This window comes from Oreochromis niloticus, linkage group LG4 (genome assembly GCF_001858045.2).
Source record: "Oreochromis niloticus isolate F11D_XX linkage group LG4, O_niloticus_UMD_NMBU, whole genome shotgun sequence".
Classification (NCBI taxonomy): domain Eukaryota; kingdom Metazoa; phylum Chordata; class Actinopteri; order Cichliformes; family Cichlidae; genus Oreochromis; species Oreochromis niloticus.
In genome coordinates, this window is record NC_031969.2 from 20,156,600 (window position 1) to 20,183,093 (window position 26,494).

Sequence of the window (26,494 nt, forward strand, 5' to 3'; positions counted from 1 at the left end):
ATAATGAGAAATTTAATCTTTCATATAGGAATAATATGAGTGCATGTGCATGTAAGTGTGGGTGTTCATGTATTCCTGTCCGCTGACCATGAAACAGTCAAATATTTGAACACCTGCTTCCTCCCGCCTCTATCAACATGTCCATTTCCATTACTCCTGCAAGTTATGTGTATTTGTGTGCAACCCCTTCCCCAAATTCTACCACCCGAACTAAGCAAGACATTGACAAACAGAAGTAAAGGGGAGATAGGAAGTTTTCGTTAACTTTTGACAACATTTTAGTTGCTTATCTGAGATGCAGGATGCTCAAGGATGGTGTATTTCAATCCTGTAATCTTGACTGCAGATACATACACCACCTCACATAGAAACAGACATCATTTACATGGTAACTGCACAGATATACAGACAAACAATCAAGGCACCTTTAGCTTTTAGCCAGAAACAAGGGTTTTTCAATCGTCCTCACTGAGAACAAGCAACCCAGGTGTGTGTGACTGAACTTTTCATTTTCCCTCTTTGCTGTTGTGACACGTCGTAGCCACACTAACAGGTTATCTGTGTTTGTCAGCAGCATAGGTTAGTACCTGCAACTGTGTGCTTAGCCACATTATTCAACTGTCAGGGAAGCTGCAGCCTCAGGCTCTGAGCATTGTCTGCACTAAGTACTTCAGACAGGCCTGCCACTGGCTCTGCTAAGCCACCCTGGGGCTCCACTCTCTGACACACACAAACCACACGTGTGCCACAAGGGAACAAAGTCAGAGTTTAGGTGAACACACGAATTAAGAAGCAAGACACAAAAATAAGAATGCATACAAAAAGATCGATGTACAGTTTATGAGACACTCACAAAAACAGCATCGCTAAACACCTACACACTTAGTAAAATACATGTACACAAAGCAAGCAGAAGTATAGATGGATGACTTCACTGTAGCTGGGTGGATAGTCAGGTGGATGAGATTCAAGGACGGGAAATGAAAGCGGTAAACAGCAGTTACAATGAACCATTTCCCCGCATCAGTGATGCAGAATGGCACAGCAGATGAGGAGAGGCAGCAGGAAACTGAGGAGAGCTTTTGACTGCCTCCGAAAATGAAAATGTGCGAGAGTGAGTGTGTGAGAGTGACTGTGTGTCAAAGACAGATCCAGAGACACAAACACACACACGTGCGCACACACAACACTCGCACGCAGCATGACTGATTACATTAGTTTGCTAATCAAATCCTACCCTGCCTCCCATTATGACACACCGTCTTCTGCTTCTGCTGATGGGTCAACTAGGTTATTTTCCCCTTCTCTTTCTGTTTCTCCTGTCTTCTTTTATCCTTTCTCATCAGTATCTCTGAAGCAGAAATGAGTTCCGGTGACATGCAGTGCTCTCACAACTTCCGCAAGTCATCCTGGAGTGACGTAGGTAAGGTAGAAGAAGATGCCTTAAATGACTGAGTGGAGATATGTGGTGTAATTGTTGCCTTGCCTTTTTATTGACATTTTCACAACCCAGATTGGGAGCCTTTGAGTCAGAGAGAGTGCCAGATTTTCATTATTTATTAATATATTTATACTCGCAATTAATGCAAATCGCGCAGTAAAAGCAATGGCGTCTGCTGGGTAATAATAAAACTGTATATTATGGGAACCAACCCAAATTCATCTTAACAGAAATCCCTGGACCATTTAGCCTCTATTCCCAAATACTGTGAAAGCTTATTAAAAATAATGAGGTATGTCAAGACAGAAAATGTGTGTAGCAACAAATTACTAGACAGAAAAGATAAAAGGCAGAGAGAAGAGGTTTGCCAGTGCAAAGAATATCGATCCATTATCACTCCACTTCAGAAAAAGTCAGGGCGACACATATTTTTCTTTCTGTGCTAGAGCAGATGGTCTGTTAGTTTACAAATTTAAAGAAGAGGTGATGCAACACAGAAGCAAACATGCTCCTATCCCGACACTGTTAAATGTGTTTCTAGTATCAAGTTCAAATTTTCTTTTGTTTTAATAGAATAAAATGTTTCAGTTTCAATGTGGCTAAGTTATCTCTTTACCATTTTCAATTTAAGCCTCTATTTTTTTTATATGTTGCTTCCCAGGAGCCAGACCTACTTTTAATTTTAAATGTAATTTTTAAAAAATGGTTTCACTCATTTTCGCTCCAGTCTTTGAACCATTTTCAGAGGAATGTTTTTTGGTTTGTTAAGCCACTTAACCCTGACCTCTGAACTATTCAAGCATAAAAAGCGACCTAGCTAAAGAGGATGAACCAGTGTTGTGTCGAAATATGACAGATAACCAGCAAATCTTTAGGCACTTTGCTACTAGCAGCCTGACACAAAAATATTTTTTCCCCCATTTCTTTATAACAAATCCAAAGGATTACACAGTTTGCCAAACATAAAATAGCATTTTTGCCCCAACAAGATGATTCCCAAAGGACTGTTAATAGAAAGACAAAAGAAAGAGTAGAAAAGAAGAAAAGGCTGAGGTATGTCAAATTACACAAGTCCTGGACTGAAAATCGGTGACAACAGGTCTGATGGGGTGATGAATCCAGAATAAATATATGTAAGAGGTCAGGAGAGAGGTACAAACGTGAGTGTATACAGCCATCTGCAAAACACAATGGAGGCTCAGTTGGTCCGGGGCTACATTTCAGCCAGTAGTGATGGAGATTTTATCAAAATGAATGGCCTTATGAACACAGAACAGTACCATCAGATTTTGGTCCACTACACAACACCATCTGGAAAACTTCTGATTAGCAATGGCTTCATATTTTAGCATGGCAATAAACCCAAACTCACTGGCAATGCAATTAGAGTATACCTGGATAGAAAAACACACAACAGAAGACTATCAGTCATGGACTGGCCTCCCCAGACCCCATACATAAACATTATTAAAGCAGTGCAGGGTAATCTTGACAGAGGAAGGCAGACAACAGAAGAGCTTTGAATGTCTTTAAAGGAGCCTGGAGAACTATTCCTGAAGACTGCTTAAAGAAATTAGAAGAAAGCTGCCTTAGTGAGTTCAGGTTGTGTTGAAGAATAAAGGTGCTCGTATCAAATATTGACTTTCAAGGTCATTAGAATTGTACAAACCCCCTCACACCTCCCAGCAGCCAAGAGAGAAGAGGAGCGAGACGAACAAACTGCCCAGGCTTGCAAAGTTTCCAAGTATGTTATCAGTGTGGTTACACGAGATTTTATGCAGCTTTGTGTGCCTGTTCCTGACCACTTGAGGACAATCTGTCATCTAACCTTGTAGCAGCTGGAATTGCACTGTCAGCCAGTAGAGTGTGGCTCTGATAAGCAGCTGGATACATAGCTGACTTCATTTAATAGGGTCCAATATCTTTATAGTATAGCTGCACTCTAAAGTCCTCGTGGCGGGATAAAAGGTCAGGAAACTGTGAGATCCAATTGATTCTTTCCTGCTGTGTAGGTTTTCAGTACATCTGTCACTCTATGTACATCTGTTTGATGGTCTCTTAGGCAGGTATGTGATTGTGCTGGCCCTTCTACAGCTCCCATGACCTTGGGTTAATTGAAGAGCATCATTAGCGGCAGCCTCTGGGCGGTATGGGACTTGAAGTGTCCTGTCTTCTGCTATCAGCTGACAGGGAACAGTAGATAACCTTTCCCCATGAGAGCCTAGTTACATTATCTCCCTCTCCAAGCCCTTTTGTTCAGGACAGAGGAGGGTGAAATGAGAAAACACTTTGCAAACAAATAACATCATCAGCCCTACTCCTCCCTTCCTCTCACCTCTTCATGGCACGTCCAAGCTCTCATGGGACAATAGCCACCTCTGAGTGTCTCAGTGCAGAGGTTGGGTGTGCCAAAAAAACATGCAGAAAAAAACGATGAATGAGCACACACACACACAAACACACTGCGGTGGTCATTTCAGGCACTCTTAATGTATCCATCTGTGCAAAGAGAAGGACAACTAAAGTGGAATGCGAACATTAAGTAACAAAAAGCCTAGATGCCACACACTCTTACACTGTCCTATATGCAACAAGCAGAACATAGAGGGAATAGGACCAAAGAAAGACAAATCATTATTACAGAAAAACACCCCTCCTGCTTCCCCACTGGGATATACAAAAGTAGAAAAGAAGAACAGATAATTCACATTGGGAGAAAAAATAGCACATGAATGCAACAGGTACAGTAGCCATAAATATGAAACGTTCTGGACATTTATCACAAAGCAACACCTTTTTCTTTCAAGTTCCATTTGCAACCCAAGTGGGACTCAAAAGCCAATGCTGCAGTCCCAGGGAGGTTTATTAAAAGCAACCGAACACAAGGGCAACAAAGAGGGAAGGAGTGTTGGCAGATTTGCTGGAATCAGCACACAAACACACACTCACACACATACACGCACACAAACACAAACCTATCATGCGGCTGATCTTCCCATAATGACAGGTTCACTTTCCGGGGCCAGGTATCTGAGCAGGAGGGCAGTCGAACAGGTGGTGCAGAGAAACTAGCACTGCTAGGCTGGGCAGTTCTCCATGCCATGTTGGCACTACCAATAAGAAGCGTCCCTTCCTTCTTCCTCTGTGTCTCCGTCCAGAGATATTCTGTACATCCTGTCCCCGGTAAAGGCAGGAGGAACAACAGGAAATCTTTCCAGCATGACAGGCTGCTTAGAAGAACGTCATTACTCTGGTGTAGTGGACAGCCATTAGAGGTAGAGATTAGTTTAAAAAAAGAGGAAAAAAATGTAAAAGGATAGATTAAGATGAGTTTGTTTGTGGTGGTAGTAGGAAAAAAGCCATCTGTGAGTGAACCTATTCAGTCAGAAAACATGAATGACATGTATGCATTTTTAATAAGGAATCCCACAGGGACTCAGCTGTCATTTCTGTCAGTAAAGGAGAACAGTGAAGTTGCGCACATCTCTATGCCCAGCATCAGTGGGAGACAGGGAGGAAGGTAAGTGGTGGCCTTCTAGTTGTGCTGAGCCAGTATTTCTTCTGAGATTTTAAAGGACAGGTAGGCAGAATTATTTCCACTGTCAAGGTAGGAAAGACTTCCTCCTCTCTCAGAGAATGTCAGAGACGGTTAAAGAGAGCGGGCTGTTTCACATGCTGACTTTGCCAATAACACATCCTCTTCTGAATAATATATAGGACAGGTTTTTTAAACATTGCTCCATTTACTACATGAACTAATCAGCCACAACACTAAAACCACATCTCTAGAATTGTGTCTGCCCGTTCGTCCCACCAAAACAGCTCTGATGCATCGCAGCACAGATGCTAGACCTCCAGAGGGAAGTCTGGCACTGGAATAGTGGCAGTTTAGCTGGGTTGCTAGTTGGTCCTCGGTGGACCTGGCTTGTTTTGGCACATCCCATGGGTGCTCGGTTACACTGAGATCTGCAAGCAGATCAATGCAGTCTGCTTTTTCAGAGACATATGAGAGAATTCATAAGAGAAAGACATAGTACTCAAAATATCCTGAATAGCAATCTAAGAATTCTGCAAAAGCAAAGATGGTGGCAAAACTTTTCAAATGATTTTAATTAGATTTGATTAGTGATTTAATATAATGTACCGTGCAAAGGTCTTGAGCCTTCCCAGATTTAATTATGGGAAACAGGTGCAGCGATTTATTGAAACAATAAGTATATTGTATATTATATATTGCACTTTATCAGGCTTTTCATCAGACCGTGATGAAGACTTAGAGTCAATAGGACTGAGTTTGCATCTGCCCTACCAAAGAGCACCTTCCAGATAAGCTTTTAGAGCACACAGCACTTCCTTTTTTTGGTTCTTGACAGCCACCCTTCCACTGAGACAATTTCTGACGAGGCTTCAGTGAACAGTAGATGGATCAGCTGACGGGTCAGATGCATCTCTCAGGTCCTGTGTCAGGTCTTCGTTGGAGTTTTCTTTTTTCTCAACAATATGACTGACACTGTTCACCTGCTGCTGCTTGGGCTGAATCTTTTTTATCTTGCACTCGATCACTTTCCTCATTTTTTTTTAAACGTACACAACGACAAGATATGCCAAGTTTTGGCTAATAGCTCACAGAGTCAGCTAAAGGACTGTGAACAAATTATGTGTTTTTCCCAACAGGCTGCTAATAAAGGTCCTCAGAATCAATTTAAAATCTTTCTTTTTTTTTGTTAAGTTTTCTGTTATGTGTACATACAACACTTGTTGTATTATTCATAGGTGATGTTGAGAAGCTTAACAAACTAACAAACCAGTGAAATGAGTGGAGTGAAAATGAGTATAAAAAAACAAAAAACAAAAAAAACTGCCAATGTGCAAAGAAAAACTTTAAAAGACCTTCAGAAAGCTTGGAAAACTGTTGCTCAAGACCACTTTAAAACTAAAAAAATTTGAATGAAGTCTGGCTCCTTTCAAGCACAATAAGAGAAATCAGGATTGGCTCAAGACTTTGGAAAAGTGCAGAATGTAGTTTTTATGCAGGACAGGGCACTCTACTGTCCTGCTCATGAGGCTGCTGCTTTCAGGAAGTGCCACTGTATACATAAGCAAGCATGTTAAGCAAAATCATCACTCTCATCTGCATGTGTTGCACATTGCCAGTCTTTCCAACAACAACAACACATTATCAGTGCCAAGCATTACGTTTTGCAGATGGGGATACAAATAAACCTGTGCCTTGCTCGTACACGTCAAACTCAGTGAAGCCCAGCTAAATCAACAGAGTTTTTCTCAAACACTCAGAGACCCTAGATAACCCAGAGTGACCTCTCGGAACAAGTTACATAAGCCTGTACTAAAAAAAAACAAAAAAAATGAAGAAACAAACAACAGGTTTGCACACCACCTGGGCCTTCTCAGCATTTGCTTTCCAGGTTCAGGACAAAAATATGTCACTATACCGAGACTCACGTCAGAGTACTTCTCTGCTTACACACAAACACACTGTCCCAGCACAACAAGTCACTCTGAGGCCTTTCTTCCCGTTCGAATCTCTTAATATCCTTTTCCTTTCTCTTTGTTCCACACAGGGGTGGCACTAACACAAAATTTCCACATTTGGTCTGGGCTTTTCTTTTTTTTTTTTTTTCCTGAATTCAGTCGGGCCCTACCACAGCTCACTCAAAACAACAATAGAAACACTTGACATCTCTCCAAAGTCTTAACTCTCGCTTGGCTGTGTCTGTCTCTTACGCTCTCCGCACTCTTTTTGTATTCTGTGCCTACGATCCCTCCATCCCCGACAATCCCATGCTGCCGCGGTCTACTGGCAGATACAGTTGACATCCCTCCAAAATTCTTAACACCCCCCCTCCTTTGCTCAGTGGCCTGTATTTTCTGCCTGTTTTTGTCAGTCTTGCTGTGGTTCACTGTCTTTCTTTGACTTGCCCGCTCTCTCGCGCTGTGTCACAAATCCAAATATCCTCCATGTTTTTTTGTGTTCACAACGATATCCGCTTGCCTCATCGCCACATCGGCGTAGAGCACTCTTCTCCACAAAGAAGCGCTCTGACTGACATCATCCCAAAAGCTCAGCCTCACTTTCCTCACTTTCTGCTTTTTACCTCATCATATTTCACACTTCACCCACACACACAATGGAAGGTAATTCCCTCGTTCTTGCTCACATAATGGTGACCATATGGCTTCTTTGCCATTCAGCACATCTGTCTACGCTGCAGAAATAGCCAAATGTGCAAGCTTTTCTTATGGAAACGCTTTTAATGTTCTTTTTGAAATCTAACTACCAACACTGTTACATCAGTTCACCTACTTAACCTTTAACGCACCATCCAAAATGTTTTAACAGATAATGCACTTGATTCATGTTTTTATTTTATTTTAGGAAAAGTCACACTACTGGAGGCCTTCCAGTACACGTTTTTTGTTTAACTCTTTTTAAGTTTTTCAGCCATCACATATGGACCCCTTTCAATTCTAAGGTTTCACATATCAAAAGAAAATCGTCTGACTCTTACCAGGTTCTAAAATGAGGGAAATAAACCTCAGATGAACAAAAATGACATATTGCAATGTGGCATTATTTATTTAGCAGAAACCAAAGAGCAGAAGCAGTGGGTACACTCGTACTGTTTCTTCAGGAATTAAGAGGATAAGTAGCAATCAGGTGCCACTAATCCAAATGCATTTGATTAATTGATCATCAGCAAGTGTGAGCACATTTATGAAAGCAGATGTTTTGGCAGTTTGCTTTTCTGGAGTAGTCAAGCGTTCAAGGAGGAAAGACATCAGTAATGTGATGAATGAAGCTATTGCTGCTGGCCAACAGTCGGGCATTTTCAAACATTTTAAAGTCCAATATTCTGCAGTATGAAAAATTCCATAGTTTTAGGCACAACTATCTTTCTTGTTAATTTTATTTATTGACCTGGAACGCTTTCCCCATCTCCCCCAGTGTTTGCCTGTCTAAGCCCTTTCGCCTTATGAGAATCATAGGCCACTGATTACTCCCTGTACCCTGCCAGTGCACCTGGATCTTAGCAATCCCCAGTTTTTATTTTCTGGTCTAGAGGTGTTAGCGTTACCCCAACGCCTTTACCTCAAGGGGAGGTAGTCCAAATTTGTCTGACTTCTACCCTTTGATTTGTCCAGCATGAGCGTCCCTACCAGGAGCTCATGCTTCTGCTGGCATAGCTCTGCAGGTCATTAAAATACACAAGTCACCACACCTGCCGTGAAACGGCTGCATGGCAGGCAGAAAATAGACCCAAAATGCAGGCCTCAGGAGACAAACTGAAAGTCATAAACAGCTTTAATGGTGAGCTTTCACAAAGTACAAAACAACTGTAGGATAGTGAATCCAAAACTACAACTAACTAGGAGGCAGCAGGCAACAAAGGACTCGAGGGAGGGGGGGGTTAGGCAAATAAATACACACCAGGTAATAAGGGGAGAGGAAACAGGTGGGTGGACAGCTGAAACTAATCACAGAAGATGAGACAAGGGAAGCAGAGCAAAATACAAAGCATGAGCAGCAAGAGACCATCAAAATAGAAAAGAAAATATCACAGAAGCAAACTTGACAGAGAGACAGAGGACAAACAAATACACAGAACAGGAATACAAAAAGGGGATTAACAAACCTATCGCCAACTAAAGCAAACAAGGAACTAAAGGTACAAATTAAATAAATACAAGAAGAACGAGAAGAACACTATAAACAGAAGACTAGGAGCTCAAACACAAATCCCATCTGAAACCAAAAGTTATGAACCCACAAAACAGAATGAACCTAAAGATCTATCGAATAGAAGCTGAAAACTAAATAACAACACCAAAAGGAAAGCATATCAGGTATAGGGAAATAACATAAAGCTAAATAACAGCAATACAGAATACAGGACGATAATGCAAAGACAATCAAAAATACAAACTTAGAGAAAACCTAAAAATCCCAAAAACTCAAAACCATGAGAACATGCTGGTATCTCCTCCAGTCTCTCCTCCTGGCTGTGAAAAGTGCTGTTTGAGTCCTAGGAGCTAATGGTGTTCCTCCTATTTATCACAATATGATGCTAAAGTATGCTGTCTGAAACTCAGTTCTCTTCATCCATTCTCTTAAATAAAACAAATAAAATGCCAACATCCATGAAAAATTGCACATTTAATTAATTGTCAGGAGACAGTCTCATAACTGAAATTCGATTTCATTACAGGCTGAACTATCTCGGCCAGAGATGCTATTGACCCACAGCTATGAGCAGCGCTCCCCTATTGATTAAACAGCGACCACATTTGTGGCTCCGGGTAAGTGATCAAAGCAAACAGCCAACAGAGGCCAACCTCTCCCTCCCTTTCATGCGCCAGCTGTCTCACAAACTTTGCTAACTCAACATTTTGATTAATGGCGTCTTCACTGGGGGTTGATGACGAAAATTTGCTGGATCTTCTGCCGAGCACTGTGCCGCTCCCCTGAGGACTCTCTAACTAGAACAGGCAAGTGATACAGCAAAAGTAAATGAGGATGCTAACTACAAATTCAGCTTACTCCAGAAACCCCTCCACTGTATACCGCCTGAGACAAACACAAAAGTCATGTAATCTTTTTGCTTCTACATCCTCTTAACAAGTGTCATAATTGACACTTTTGTTGCATTTCATATCTCAGTGAAGAGGAACAGTTTGATCCGGGGGCTGCGAAGATAAACACTCCTGCAATGTCACAGCGTTGATGAAGGTGCCATTTGAAAAACAGCAGTTGCAGCAGTCTGACTCAACAATGAGACAGCAACAAGATGGAGGTTAGAAAAACTGGAAAAAAAACAAGCATGGAGTAAGAGACAAATTCAAAGTGATGCAGCAAACAAAGGGGAATGACCTCTGTTGGGGATATATCAGGTACTTCACACACACTAAGCTGTAAGTCAGCAACAGCTTTAAAAGGTGACAGCAGAGGAGTTCCCTGGGGCTATGAAGTATGTGTATGGGGGAGCAGCTGACAGCCAGATAAATGCAGAAGGACTGTCCCACACTAAAGCCAAGGGAAAAACCTGAAGCTAAGGCTGGGGGATCAGTTCATACACCAGAGAGACCAGGAACACTGGCAGTTTAAGGAAAAATTGGTGATGATTTTTGTTCTGTATCCATTTTCTTCCATGTATAGGATCCAGGGTTGCAGGAGGGCTGGGTGAGAGGCAGCCCTCCATCCTGGACCGGTCGGTAGTCTGTCGCAGGGCTAGCACACAGAGAGAGACAGACAGCCATTCACACCACATTCACACCTACGGCCGACTTAGAATCACTAATTAACCCAACTCCATGCATGTCATTAGACTGTAGGAGGAAGTAGGAGCACCTGGAGAGAACACGCAAACTTTGCAGCGAAAAACATCGGCTGGCCGGTAGATACGAACCCAGGGTCTTTTTGCTTTGAGGTGACAGAACTAATCACTCCACCACCACTAAACACTTAAAAAATTATTACTGTGAAGTGGAAGTTATGCGTTGTTAAAAACAACATTTCATACTAATTTCACTGATCTTAGTCATATTTCCCGTGAGGCCAAAGCCTAATAGTTCATTCACTTTGTGCCAGTGGTGCTCACTTAATTACACATTAATTATCCTGTTAGAAAGACGCAGTGTTGCTGGAACATCCAGTCATGTGGACGTTGTTCTGGTCTGGTGAAGCTACTCAAGATTAGGCAGGTTTTTTTTGTTTGTTAACATTATCTTTTTATTCTCTTTGCCCCTCCACAGGAAAGCAGGGAGAGAGAGCCGCTCGGACTCAAACCTAGATCTCTGTGTTTCAGCCTCCTTGCAGTTTGCTCAACCCGTGAGCTAAACAGGCAACTCAGGCAGCTGGTTTTAATGTTGTGGCTGACGTACTAGCTCAGCCAAAAATGATTTTACAGCTGACATTATGTTAGCTCATATTTATGACTGTATCAGACAAACGAAATAAATACCAACTTGACATGTCTTTGTTAGGTTAAACCTCGTGAATTCAACTGATGAAACGATGGGGATACAGGTGACGACAGAATTAGGTTTGCTTTCCTCACATAGTCTTCATTCTTCATGATTCCTTGATGAGATTCCCAGTTCCAGATGCACTGAAGCGTCCCCACAGCATAACACTTCCACCACCACGTTTCACTGTGGGGAATGCTGTACTTTGGGTTATACACCTCTCCCTTCTTTCTCTAAATATAAGCAGCATCTCTGTAGCCAAAGAGCTCTAGTTTCATGTCATATGACCAAAGGATGCACTTCCAGTATCCATAATCTTTCTCCAGGTTGTCCTTTGCATACTACAGTGTGGCTTGAAGATGTCTCTCCTGCAGAAGTGGAGCTTTCTTTTGGTCTGTGGCCTTGCAGTCCATTCCTGTGTAGGGTTCCAGTAATTGTCTTCTTTCAGACTACAATTACTGACTTGGCTAAGCCATTCATTCGTGTCTTGGCAGTTATTCTGGAGTCTTTAGACACATCTCTCACTAGTTTTCTTTCCAGAGTCTTTGAAATCTTTCACTTCCTAACTCTCCCAGGCTTGTTCTGTACTGTGTGGCTCTCTTTGAATTTCTTGGTGATACTTCTCACTCCAGTTCTTGACACTTTTGTATATCTATCTCCTGCTTTGTGAGCGTTAACAGTTCTTTTTCTCAAGAATAAACTGATTTATTTTGTTTTTGGCAAGAAGCTTTCTCAGATGACAGCTCAAACTCTTGCTGATATTTTTATAAGGTGCCTAACTGGAAGATAACCCTCAGTTTTAACTTATTTTTAGAGGCTTTGAATAAAGTTAAAGCACATCACTGCTGAATCCTTTAAGACAAAATTACACAACAGAAAATCAATACACAAGGGTGACAGTAAAAAACAAAATGGGTCAAGAGGAAGGTGAAGAATATTACCGAAATGTCCTTAACAGTAACACAGGAAGGGTGTGAGAGACAAGCATTTCAAAATACTTCCGCATCCACTGAAAGGAGAGAGCTAAAATTGGCCTCAGACACTCTAAAGTGAATTTACCAGCTGCTAATAATAAAGAACTGCACCGCTGTGCATTCACAACAAACACAAATATGCCCACAAGTACAAACGGAGGAAAACACTTTTTTTTTACTTCATGCTGCACACCCACACAAACGCGCTCCATCAATCCGTGCATGTTCAGTACGGTAGCAGGCTTAAGCAAGCGCTGGCTCCCCGTCATCTTTCATCATTCATAATTCATATAGCCATTTATCACACACTCACTCCCGCTGTGCACACTAACAAGTCACTACAGCACTACAAACATGGAAAGGGTGTGGCTGCATGTGTGGGTGATTGCATTTAATGTGCTCAAACCAAAAAATAAATAAATAAATTGCAAAAGTAGGTGTTTTGTGACTGAGAGTTGCGCGGTGGGTGGACTGAGAGGTTGTTGTGTGTCACCTTAAGAGTGAGCACCATCTGTCAGTGTCAGTAAAGGCTGGTGTGCATCTATTAAAAAGGAGTGCTGGCATTTTTCTGTACCCTTGAACACAAAGGGGGGAAAAAAAGCTTAGGATGCATCAGTGAGTCATGATAACAATTTATCACCAGAGCGTCTGCAGAACCACGAGGCGAGCTAGCCTAGGCCGATAACACAGCTCGCAACTCGCAGTGTACCAGCAGAGATCTAAATAAACAACCACACAGAGCACACAGTGGGATAGCAACAGCTGCAGAGAGACAAAAAAGAAAGATTCTTTTTTGTTTAACTTTCTTTCCATTTTTTTCAGGGTGTATGAATTTTTGAGAGCCTCAAAGTGTTTAATTTATTTGCGTAGGTGTTCTTTAGAGCTCAGGCAGCAAAGTATAGCCGCGTGTGTTCGTCTTATTCTTGCTGGACTCGCACAAAAATAAGTCTTCGCATTGCTTTGACCGAAATATGAAAGCCAGAAATTCAGTTGAATGGAGTCAATTTGGACCCTTTCTCTCTGTCAAATCACCTGTCCTTCCATCTAAAAAGAGCCAGCTGACCCTCACCTCTTTCAATAGCCCGTTGCCATGGCAATTAGCCTTTGCAGGCCCAGGGTGCACAGCTGGAGTAAAGCGCATGTGTGCGAGTGTGTATACCAGGGCGTCAAATAGCAATGTTCTACCAGAAGCCGCAGGCTGGATTTGGCAAATTACGTACAAGGTGTCTATTTTAGTGTCTTTGCTTTGACACCCAGGCCGTGGAAATATTAGACCCACACAGATAATACTTTAGGCTTTAGATAATACTCTAGGCAAAAGTACTATAACTGCAGTGAGTGTTCAGCTGTCCACACTAAGTGGAAGTCTGGTTCTCTCATCCTCCTCCTAGCAGGCATGGAGATGTAAAGTCTTCATTGTATGTGTTGTGTTCAGGTTGGTGTTATGAGATACAGACACACAAAAGCCATTAACAAAACAAGCCTTAAAAGGAATCTATCCATCTGTCTGTCTCTCACTGGATCGTTTTTTTTAATACCTTTCTTGCATGCCCTCTCCTGTTTTCTCCTGCTATTTCTATTCTGTGCTTCTATTCTGCTTTATTTTATTATTTCTTCACTGCAGGAGGGAACATTTTGAATGCAGGAAAATATACAAGCTGATCTTCTCAGCACATTTGCATATGTGAAAACTCCTGCCACGTAACAGATTGGCTTGCTGCATGCAATCATGGAAAACAGCCAGAAGATTGCTTTAAAAACTGTGTTGAAGAAAGTTTACATTATTATAAGCTATTGTGTTACCACCCACTTTATTAGGTACACCTTGCTAGTTTGGACTTCTTGTTGCCTTCAAAACTGCCTTTATTCTTCATGGCACAGATTTAAAAAGGTTCTGGAAACTTCTGGGATTTTGGTCTATAATGACATGACAGCACATGCTGCAGATTTGTCTACTTATCCATGATAAGAATCTAAAGGTGCTCTGTTTTCAATCAGTCAATCAATCAATTAAAACAGATTATTATGGATTTGTTTTCATATGTACCTGTTTTCAGTAATATAAGTGACCTATATTTGACAGCAGCACATTTAAAACTGAAAATTCTGTTTTTGGTGTACCACCCCAATATTTTTTGTGGCCCCTATATGGGCACCCCTCTGAATAATTTCTGGAGGTGCCCCTGTCCTGCTGACGATGGGTACACTGTGGTCATAAAGGGAGCAACAATAATCAGTTAGGGTGCGGCATTTAAACAATACACCACCAAAAGACTGAACTGTTAATACAAGGAAGGATAAATCCATGACACACGGTGTGGTTTTCTGTGGCTGTGGCCCATCTGCTCCAACCTTTGACTTGTTGTGCGTTCAGAGATACTCTTCTGCATAGCTCAGTAATAAGTGGGTATTTGAGTTACTGTTCCCTTCCTATCACAGCAGTCTGAGTATTCTCCTCTGACCTCTGACATTAACAAGGCATTTCAGCACAGAGATTTGCTGCTCGCTGGATATTTTTCTCTTTTTTGGAGCATTCCCTGTAATCCTAGAGATGGTTGTGTGCAGCAGTAGCTCAGCGGTTTCTTTAATACTTTAAGACCAACATGTCTGGCATCAACAACCATACCATGTTCAAAGTCACTTAAATCACCTTTCTTTACCGTTCTGATGCTCAGTTTGAACTGAAGTACGTCCTCTTGACCACGTCTACATCCCTAAATGCACGGAGTTGCTGCCACGTGACTGGTTAAATGGATAATTGCATTAGCAACCAGTTGAATAGGTGCACCAAAGTAACCTGTGAGTATAGATAAATAGCTTTATCTCTGGTCTTCTATAAGGTTGTTATTTAGGATATTAATAAATATTCCAAATGCAAAAAGTATGAGAAGGTATGAGAACTCTTTACATTATAGTTATAGAACATTGTTGTAACACAATAAAGTTATGTTTATGGTCCTGCAAATCAGCACTCTCTCCATCCTCCACTACTCACAACCTCCTGAGTTATGGACTAATTATAGTCAAATCTGTCCACAAACACCTCCACACATTAGTTCAATGCATGGCTCCACTACATTAGCTTACCTTCATTAAGCCTCCAGTTTAATGACGGCTAATGAAGCAGCTGAAACAGAGGCCCGCTCTCCTCTTATACCAAAACAGATCCTACAATGACGTCAGTATGATCAGAAATGACAATGCCTGCAACAGACAGCAGGTCTCCATTTCATATTTTTGACTCCTACTGAACAAATCAAGCACTTTGACACAATGTGATTTAAACACAGGTTTTTAGGAGAAGGAGAATCAACAAAACACTACATTTATTCTGCAATAATTATATCGAGTCAATATCATGGCAGGATGGCTTTTACAGTACACAGCATTAAAAATCCACTATGTAACCATTAAAATTTTACCTGCAAATTCTACTTTGTAAGCAAAACTATTGAGTTGACGTCCTTACCTTAAATTTAAAAATGAAACAAGGCATGTTCCACTCCACATACTACATCACATGGTACATCTATTCTACAGGCTCAGCCATGTCAGCTGCTTGCAAGCGCAGCGTCTTATCACAGAGACAGCTGTGCTGCTGATATCGGGTCCTCTCATCCTCCTCGCCCTGGGTCATCTCTGTCACAATAGACAGAGGTAGGACACTTCAGCATTGAGTCTATAGGACAGCTGTCCCCTATAGGTGGGCTGAGAGGTCTACAGGGCCCTCTGACACTTGTCAGGAGGAGGCGGATCACAATGGGGCTGCATGGATTTTCAGAACATAAATAAAAATCTCCCACAGTATCAGCTTAAATGAAAGCTCACTGAGCTCTTATTTTTGCATTATTATGTTTTCTGCTTTTCCTGCTCTTGATCCAGAAGCTCATTGCAGCTCCTCAGTACCAATCTTTTACTGCTTGCTGGGTCAAAACAGCGAGCAGTTCCCTTGCTTACACAACTCTCCTGAACGACAAGAGCTTTTTTCTTGTTTTTTAATCCTGCAGAGTAACAGTGTGACACAGAAGATTATCTAAATGATTGCAACAATAATAAAAAAAAAAGAAGAAATAATCAGCTAATCACCACATCATATTCCTTCAGTAACCTTGCCACAATGGACCTGTGTTTGCAGAGCTTGACACCCTGAGGCTCTGCAGACTTGTTCAGTATGATAAGGCCAAGGATGACAAATGGTGAGATTGCATTTCTGCGGGCTACAGTGCCATGCTGTGCTGAACTATAATATGTGCTGTACAATATCAAACAATGTGATGTATTATGCCATTAGGCCGACCTGGAATCTACCATGCAAAGCCAAGGTGCTCTAGCCTCTGCCTGGTCACTGCAAAACTGTATAACATCTTAGCTTTCCCCTGGATGCCTCTGTGCAGTTTTGTCCCACTCCCAGATTTCAGTCCACTACTACCTACCACTTATTTAACTCACTTACCTTCCTAACAGTTGTGCCACTACAGTCTAGCATGTCTACAGCCCTATGTATGCCTCTCATAACCCCACCAAGCACTCAAATGCAGCCCACTTCACTTTCGTCACCCCCCCCCCAATCCCTGTCTTTTGATTGTAGGGCTGAATGCTGTGTGTGCATACTGATTTGGACTCAAGAGTCTAGACAGAAATTATGCCAGGTATTTTGTTGTTGGCAAGGGGAGAAGACAGCTGCGTATACATATTAGGGTGAAAAAGCCAAACCATTTAACTTTTTGTCAAGTACGGCAGTATACAGGCAGTGCACGCACGCAAACAAACACACACACACGTCCACATCCCTTTGGCAGTAAAATCCAGTGGTTTTAATGTGTTTAGACAATTTTTGTTTATGTGTGCTTCACTCTAGAGCTCAAAACTGAATCCCATGCATACAAAATACAGTGAGCCAATGGAGATGTATTTCTGCTTTTTTTTTTTTTATTTATTTTTTATTAGGCTCATACATCCGCTGGTCAAAAACCAGGTCTCTCCCAGCAGAACAGGACCAAAGCTAAATGCATTTCATCGTCTCTCTCACCTTGATTTCTCTTTCTCTGCTTCTCTAAGCATAACCACAAAACTAGCCTCATTTATCCCAGTCAAGGTCACAGGTAGAAGCCATTGTAAGTAATTTTCCACTGAGCTTAAAGGAAATATTGTGAATTTGCTGAGTGACAGCAGCTCCCTATAGAACAGCACAGGGGTACAGACATGGGAAAGGTAATATGTACACGTGCACGAGTTAACCAAAAAAAATAACTGCCAATAACTCGTAAATGTTACAGGATATTAATAGAGCTGGAGACACAGACATTTTGCAAATTGGTTTTGGTCTTTGCTAAAAAAAAAAAATCAATCATAATGTAGCTAATCAATTATTACCAAGGGGTAAAGGCGGTGCTACAAATTCACAAAATAAAGAGACATGTTGCCTTCTGCATACAACCCCTGGTTGTTTTCATTTGATATCTACACGACATCAAACCCTGTCTGGTTGCTGTTGTCTCCCTTGTTTCCTCATCACAAACACACACGGCTATGACAGCCTCATTATAAGCAATCAATATCACTTGCTGTGATAAAAAGGGCTGGCAGGGAGACGGCCGATGCGTTCCGTGGTCGGGATAACACCAGGCCAGTGAGGGAAGATATGATGATGGAGAATTACTAACATTAATCACTTTAGCCAAGGAGATTACCCAGTCTTGCTTAATTAGAAATCTCCCTCAGGGCACAGATATGAAAGCAGGGTGAGAGAAGGTAATGCTGTACGTAGCCGCCCGGCACAGCTTCGCTCAGCAATATGACTTATTAAAAGGTCACGAACATGCTAAACCTCGAGGCAGCTGGTTAGTGAGAACCCTGTAATGAGTATTCTTGGTAAGAGCCTATTGTACAAAAGAGCTATCAGAGGTTCAAATGAGGTGAAGTGGAGCAACTGCTTCTCATTTTGCTTCATTTCTTTTTTTAAAAACATTCATTTATGTACTTTTGGACACAAGTAGTTGTTCTCTTCGTACTACTATGTAGTAGGGTGGAGTTTTGTTTGAGGACACATGCACTGTTGGTGCTCTTGTAATTTGGTGGCTGTGTAGGACAGTCTGTGTTGTCACAACAACTTGGAGGGTACCCAGACATCTGCAGAGTCATTCAGACCCAGACAGACAATTTCATAGTCACGAGCAGGGAAAGCACATCACTGGCTTTCAATATTTTGCCAAAAGTATTCACTCACCCAGCCAGACCATTGAATTCAGGTATTCCAAACCCTTCCACGGCCACAGGTGTATAAAATCAAGCAGCTAAGCATGCACACTGCCTCTACAAACATTTGTAAGAAAATGGGTTGCTCTTATTCACCCAGTGAATTCCAGCATGGTACCGTGATAGGATACCACCTGTGCAGCAAGTCTAGTCGCCAAGGTGAACTTGCACACCCAGCAGTTATAGAGCAAAGTTATTGTCTGCCAGGGAGGTGTTGTTTGTCTGTTTGAGAGATGGGCCTTGTCCCAGCTTAGAAGCGATTAACATTTGAATCCAGATCTGGAGCCAGCATCTTTTGGAAGGATTCTGGGCAGTGCTATACATGGAAATGATGTAGTGCCCTCAGGACTGGGCCTGCATCTTTTGTGAATGGCGACAACATGGGTTTGACCAATATAAATAAGCCCATGAATGTGGGTCATTAGACCTGGCTCTGCTGTGTCTGTCTGCTCTCTGGTGCTGAGCACGCACTGTGCAGTGGGTTTTTAGAGCTACTGGGTTGAAAACACATGCCTTCCTGTCTTCTGGAAAAGCTGTGACAGCTCCAAAGCTTACTAAGAAACTCTATAAAGCTGAAGGGAGCTTCAATTTAAGATGATAAATCCCTGCGAGTTTGTTACTAACAATCATTTTCCATCATTTTCATTATAAGAGTTCCTATCAGAAGTGCTTTCACTAACTATCCAAAGCAGTATGGGCATTACTTGTGACAGCTGTAACTACTAGTTGCTCACATGTAATACTATTGTAGTGTTGGAGATTAAGACATGAATTGGTTATGAAAGTAATAACTTCATTTTTACTGTAGCATGTGCAATCCTCAGTAAGCAACAGCCAAAAACAAAGTGATTTTTTCCCTGGAAACAATGGCTTCTTGAAAAAGAGAAGAGCAATGTTTTGTGTGGCGATTCTGTCATCAGCAGAAAAATAACAAGGCCACACCGACAGTCTCCTCCAAAGGGATAATCTTCTGCAGGTGCCATCATTCTGCATTACGCACAAAGGAAAGACGTATGCAGGTACTTTTCCGGGGAAATGGAGCCAAATATAGCTTTTCCAGTAAGAAAAAGTAACAAACACAAAGGTCTGGCAGCATAGATAGCTACGTGATAAAAAGCCTGTATGTTTGTTTATAGAAGCATCATATCATAATATCCTTCCAGCAAACCGTGTTATGATTTATGGTAAGGCTCCAACTGCCTATGAATACTATTTTTAAATTATGTAATTAATAAACAAATCCTCTAAAAAATGCCATAAAGTAATGAGAAATAAATTTTATTGTTATAGGTCCTCTAAAGTGAGGAAGTGCTCCTTTTCTTTTCCTTGTGGCAGTTAAACTGAATATTTCAGGGGTTAGACTTGCAACTTGATGTTGCAGATCATCACTTTTGCCTTGACCAGAATAATTTCATGATATTTTTCAGCATTTCTACAGACTAACATTTGATTATTGTTGAATTTTGTTGGATTTAATTTTGTTTTGCTTAAAAAAAAAAAAAATACACCTTCAAGTCTTTGACTCTTTGGTAGATAAGACAGGCATCGCCACGTCACCTTAGGAACACAGTAGCAGGTATTTCTGTCAAGGATGTCTCAAGTGCAAGGAAAACAATTAGAGGCTCATAATAAACTGTAATATCCGCATTACTTACATGAACAGGATGCAAACTCGGCCCCAATTTCATCACTTTCTTCCTAAAACTCCTCACTACTGAGGTTTAGAGCTGAGGAGGGAACAGGACGCAGCTGTAAAACTCAACTGTCCACACGTGGCTGCCCTCCATATGAACCTTCCTTTTTTTTTACAATGAACCATAAACAGCTTATATTAAAAGCAGCTAGATATAAATAAGAGGATATAAACTTGGAAATGGGCACTTTTTGGTCAAAAACCCACCTCCAACTTATAGTGCAACTGCAAAAAAAACAGAATCTAAAACATTACACAAACTCAAAAAGTGCTTCAAAGATACATAAAAGACAGCCAGACGGCGATCGCTGTCTAGGTCGGAGAAATTTACTTCTGAGTCAAGCAACAGGGACCAGACTCAGACACGATCCATGCTTGGCTGCAGTGGTACCCAAGAGATTTACACAGACTGAGCTAGACAGCGGAGGGAATTTTACAGCGCTGGAGAACAACTCTCTCCTGACAGCCAGCTCTGTCACTGGCATAGGAAACCTACAGGATGAGGATAAATCTTATGGGGGGAAGTGAATACATGATGGAGGCAAGAAAGGAGGCATGAATAAGGGGAAAAGAAGAGCCGAATAAGACGATAGCACTCTGGGTAAGACATTTATCTTCAGAATAAAAATAAAAAGAGAGGCATAAGAGCAAGAGTGGTAGTAGCTCATTAATCTAAAAGATGAGAGGAAAATGCAGGCCTATAAATCGGCCCTGCTGCCTGGTAAACAAAGGGCACTTTCAGTCGCTCCTTTTCCTTGACTGATCCCAGCACTGATCTCTGGGGGGAAATGATGTGTATATAAATACACTGATAATTTATGCACCCAAATTATTAATGGCTACATTTGAATTTCTAATTTGTGCTCACACTAATTCCTGCCTAAAATGCACTGGACAAAATCTGACATGCAGCCTTCAAGGCAGCACAGTGAAGCAAAAATAAACCCAAAATGCTAATTCAAAAGGGCAGATGAACACCATCTGCAATACCTTAGTCAGACACTGTCACTTCACTTACAATGGCTGATAATGGATCAGAAAGCCTTAAATGATGAGAAGAGCAGTTAAGCCAACATTTAGTCACACTGAGGCGTTTTGCATAAATGCATCATATAAAAAGCCGCCAGTCGAGCAGTTAAGAGGCGACATAAAAGACAAGATAGAGGGCTGAGGATATAGCTGCAGGCAAATCTCTTTTAGAAAAGGTGACAGTTGCATTAAGTTGTAAAGCAATCCCAGAGGTTCAGGGCAAGGTAACGGGAACGCAGCACACTGAGGACGTCTGGAAGGCAATGTAATTGAAGAAGAGAACAAAGAGCGGGTAGAGACACGGTGGAGGGAACGATGGGAAAGAAGATGGCGTCTGTCTGTGATAGAGTCACATAGTACCAGTGCCACAGAGGGCACAGATCACACACTCAAAGCCCTGCCAGCCCATCAGGTATTATACATGATGCTTAAACTCTGTTCTGACCTTGACCGATGCAAATGCTTCCTCACAAGTGCTTTGATTCACCTGGAGGGTAAAATAGTAATATGCTGGCATGAGCACACATTTCCTCTGTGGGCAGGGTAAAAGTATTAGAACACATCGACTTTAATGCCGATGAACCGACAGCCAATCTACAATAAAGCAGATCGAGAAGCAACAAATGTTTTTCACTGATCATTTATTCTCACTTACCTTTGAGCTGGTCAGCCACCACACTCTGTCCTATTCTCTCCATGACCTGTGCGTCCTCATGCTGGTAGCGATCATCCAGGAATTTGGCAGTGGCGTGAGATAGGTGGACCTTCCCAGCAACGCCTAGTTGCTCCATCAGGTTGGCCAGGTTGACATCGTTTGACCAAACGTCGAACTTGAAGCGCTTCATGCCCAGGATGCCGCACAGTACGGTCCCAGTGTGGACTCCCACCCTCATGTTCACCATCTCCCTCTTCTCCTGGCAGAACTGTTCAATAGCCTGAATCATGCCCAGGCCCATCTCCACGCAGCAATAGGCATGATCTGGTCTGGGCTCGGGACACCCGGCCACACAGTAGTAACAGTCTCCTAGAGTGCTGATCTTTTCACAGCCGGTGAGCTCACAAAGTCTATCAAATCGTCCGAACAAGTCATTAAGAAGTCCAACGAGGGCATGAGCAGATTTGTTGGCAGACATTTTGGTGAAGCCCACGATGTCTGCAAAAAGGATGCTGACAGGCTCCATCCGTTTCATGTTGAAGGGCCTGAAGATGATCTGGCCTCGGGGGATGGAGGTTTTCTTGCGTTTATTGTTTTTAGGGCTGGAGATGGCAGCAGCAGCCCCGCTGGTGGAGTAACGTTTAACGGAATGATCACCTATGTCGTCATCGCCCTGCTTCATGAGCTCATCAGCCACGATTCGGGGCATAACAGAGTGGATCATTCGTTCCTTCAAGGCTTTCTCCACTTCCAGGTCTTTGCCGTGCATGATAGCTTGTCCGACCTTGAGGAAGGTGCTCCGCGATCGCACCTCAGACATGATGAACAGGTGCATACCGATGGCATGAGCGCAGAGATGAAGCAAGGCTTTTGCTGGGCCCAACCACCTTAGAGTATCCCAATCTGATGGGGCAGCTAAGCTCCACTTCTCGCCTACCTGAGTCAGTTGCAGCCAGCCCAAACTCTCAAAAAAGATGGAGTAGAGAAATCCGAGGAGGACAGAGGCATAGAGACGAACGTGAAGGACGCTATATAGCAACAGAAGAACCTCAATGCAAAGGGAGAAGGTGCCTACAGGAGAAAGACAGGGACACCAGTTGCTATCTCCCACAAGTGTTTCATATGACATGTTGTATGTGGGCCCTATTCCACTGAATTCTTCCACATCAAGTGTAGGTGCTGGAGTCTCAGGGTCCTTGAAACCAGATGTCTGAATCTGGGGGGCCAGGGTCAGTATGAAGGTTACGAGGATGAGCAGCAGCGATGCTTGGTTGTAGCAGCGAGAGTACAGTTTGGTAAACGTTAAAAGGAAGAGGAGGAAGCAGAAAAGGAGGAAGGAAGCAGTGGGGACGAGAAAAGCAACCCTATCACAGCGAGAAGGGTTGGCAGCAAAGTAAAATCCCCAGAGTAAAGCAGCTGCTAGGAGGTAAAAAAGCACAAAACGGAAGCGCCTCTGGGTCTGAGGGAAACACCGTTCTCTACAGGCCTCCTCCAGGATAGAAGAGTCAAACTTTGGGTCCCAGAAATGGCCGGCAGATCTCTCAAAAAGCTGTGGCATCTTTTTGTGAGAGCGAAAACTCTTGACCACCGGCCTCCTCAATCCGGACTCCCCAGAGCTACAGCTAGAGGAAATGCTGTACTTGCAGTGCTTGGCTCCGCCAATGAAGCCTCCCCCGATTGAACCAAGCGGCCCGCCTCCGTGCTTGTGTTTGACACTACTGCCAATTCTCACAGAGACGCCTCCATCTCCACTTGAGTCACAGCTCACTTCTGTGTTGTGAGGCAACAGTTGCTGATGCTGGGGGGATGCCATGTTTTCTTCTAATCTATCAAAAAGAAAAAAAATTACAAAAAAAAAAAAGCTAGGTAGAAGGCACAGTTATTTCTCAGGAGACACAAATGAAGTAAGGCAAAAAGTTGCGGCAACACAGTATTGTTCAATCTTTAAAATTGAAAAAAAAAGCGATGGGGAAAAAAGTTTGAGAGAAAAATCACACTCTGTGCTCTGGCTGCAGAAACACCAGCAGACCATCCACAGTTTCTGAGTAGTTCATTTCTGCCACTCTTGACGTCAGTCCCTGCATTCCTCTACATTCCCGGCTGTTTTGACTCGATGCACTTGAAACTGCAAGGTTCACCCAGTGCCTGCTCTGCCGAGGCAGCCAGCTCTTTGCTTCACTCATTGGAAACTATTTGGCCAAATGGACAGAATTACACAATACTGTGAGTACAGGAAAATGCTGAAAAATACACACACAAATAGGACTGAGAGGATAAATTATTTTTAAGGTGCTCTCAAAATGTGTCTAAAAAAAAAAAAAACAGATTCAATTCTGTGAAGTTGTTCTGTACTCAGTGTGTTTGTTCAGCCCGCTTTCATTGCTGGTGCGTGTCCAATTCCGCTTATCCACTCAGTTACCCACGCTTCTACTTCCATACACGTCGATGTCAAGTGAACTAAACCATGTGAAGTTTACATGACTGAGCAAAACTTCATCCAGGGCCAGTCAGACGCAGTGGCTCGAGCTTTTGCCGTTTGCCGTGTCGACCCAAAAGGTCAGCGGTTAAAATTAAGGCGTAGGTCAACACCGGATACAGGGATCATGCCGCTTGAGTTTTTATTTTTATACCCCCACGCTCTTTGCCGCAGGGCCTAATCGCCAACACACTCATGGACGGCGCCCCGTCCTCGCCTGGCTTTCCACTCCAGAGTCTCCACCGTCACTGCGTCTCCGAACTCGGCAGATATTTTGTGCACGGAGTTCTGCAGGAGCGAGATGCGATGCGAATGAACTATTCGGCGTTATTGCAAGAGCACAGACGGCAATGAGCACTCCACAGATACGCGCGCCTCTCAAGGCTATAGTCCAGCCAGTCTTAAATCAGTGTTTTATTAGCGCTGCTTTGGTATTCACATCCAAACTGTGGCCAATTCATCGTCAGTCCGCCCCAAGAAGGAAAATATCCAGATTGTCTTAATATCCTCACCATGCCCGGCTGTGTGGTGTCTCAAACGGAAATCTGCGAAGACAAACAGACCCCTGGAGCAGACTGCGTGAAGTCCAGTCCTTCCTGGTATATGAAGTAAAGTTTGCCCACGACAGCTTGGTCCCCCCTGTAATCGCCAGACGACGAAAGCCCCGGAGAAAGTCGGGCTAATTAAAAGGTCTCCACCTCCTCTCCACTCCCCCCAATAGCACAGTCCCACAGGTTAAAGCACAGCGCTGCCTTCATACGGCCACTTTGATTAATTGGGCAGGATACAAAGAATATCGTCATACCTCCAGGTGATTCAAGATTCACATGATAGGCTAGATTAGGGCTGCTGCTGCACCGTCCTGCCTTTCCATCCCTTGTGCCGTCTACAGTGAGAGATAGAATTGTCCTATTACCGGGTTATCTGATCACAATTTGTGTGCCGCACCGGCGTCTACACGTGCGCGAAAACGCTGTGCGCGCAATCCAGGCGAGGCGGGCAACACGGTGGCAGCAGCAGCCGCCACCATCTTCTGTCTCTGTGCGCTTCCAGCCGTCCAGCCGAGAGAAGCGTGTGTTTGTGTGTGTGTAAGAGGGAGAAAGAAAGAAAGTGACGCCAGAATAAATACCATATCACGTCCCCTCTTTTCTTTCAAAATAAAAACCCAAATATGCCTTTTTTTTAATTTCTTTTTAAAAAGGCACAGAGCCATAATAAGTCATGTATTAGCATGTATTACATGGTCAATATAACACATTCTTTCTACAACAACCTTTCGTACGGTCACCTTAAAATACTCTGTTAGCATGAAACTACAAAAGAAAGCTTCAGCAAACAAATTTGTGGTTCTTAAGTAAAACCGTAATCATTTAGACCTTTTATTTTCTTTCGGGGATTTTGTTGTTGTTGTTGTTGTTTGTTTGATTTATTTTGTGTGTTTAAATAAAATTACTTCCATCATCCAAAAGTTTCAAAAACTTTCTTTTAGCTTGAACAAAAAAAAGAAAGAAAGAAAGAAAGAAAAGACAAGAAATAAGTAAAAATTCCAGGTTATAATGTTAGAATTTAGAGTTTATAAAACAAATTCTTAAGTTATTTTCTCATAAGTTTGATCTAGTAAGTTGTAAGTTTAAGATAATACTGCAAAACGCAAATTTCTACCTATAAGTGGCATCTTTCAAATTTATGTTTTATGTTAAACTTGTTTTAATTTATTTATTTCTTCTTCTTGTTCCTGTTATTAGTATTTATTTATTATTTATTTTTGGCGGAAACGAGCTTCCATACCTAGAGACTGTTTCCTTAGAGGCTCTTGTTGTCAACCAATTTGGAGCTTCACTCTAGACACGCTAAAAGAATCTACTTTAAACGATCTCCTATTTTGAAAATCCCTCTCTCTTCTTCCGTTTTGATGGTCACCATCGACTTGACGCTGCGAGCAGAGTAGACGAAAAGAGGGGTTGAGTGAGGGGAGGGGAGGGCTACA

At 42.4% G+C, this 26,494-nt stretch overlaps 1 protein-coding gene across 1 annotated transcript in view; it reads right to left on the reverse strand.

The window, feature by feature from the left end:
* LOC100703903 (adenylate cyclase 9) overlaps positions 1-25,614 on the reverse strand; it is a 42,129-nt gene extending 16,515 nt beyond the window's left edge. Inside the window, exon 1 of the mRNA XM_003450058.4 lies at positions 22,032-25,614. Coding sequence (XP_003450106.1) covers positions 22,032-23,844 — 1,813 coding nt within the window. The 5' untranslated portion in view covers positions 23,845-25,614. The remainder of the gene's footprint in view (positions 1-22,031) is intronic.
* Positions 25,615-26,494: the final 880 nt, after the last annotated feature.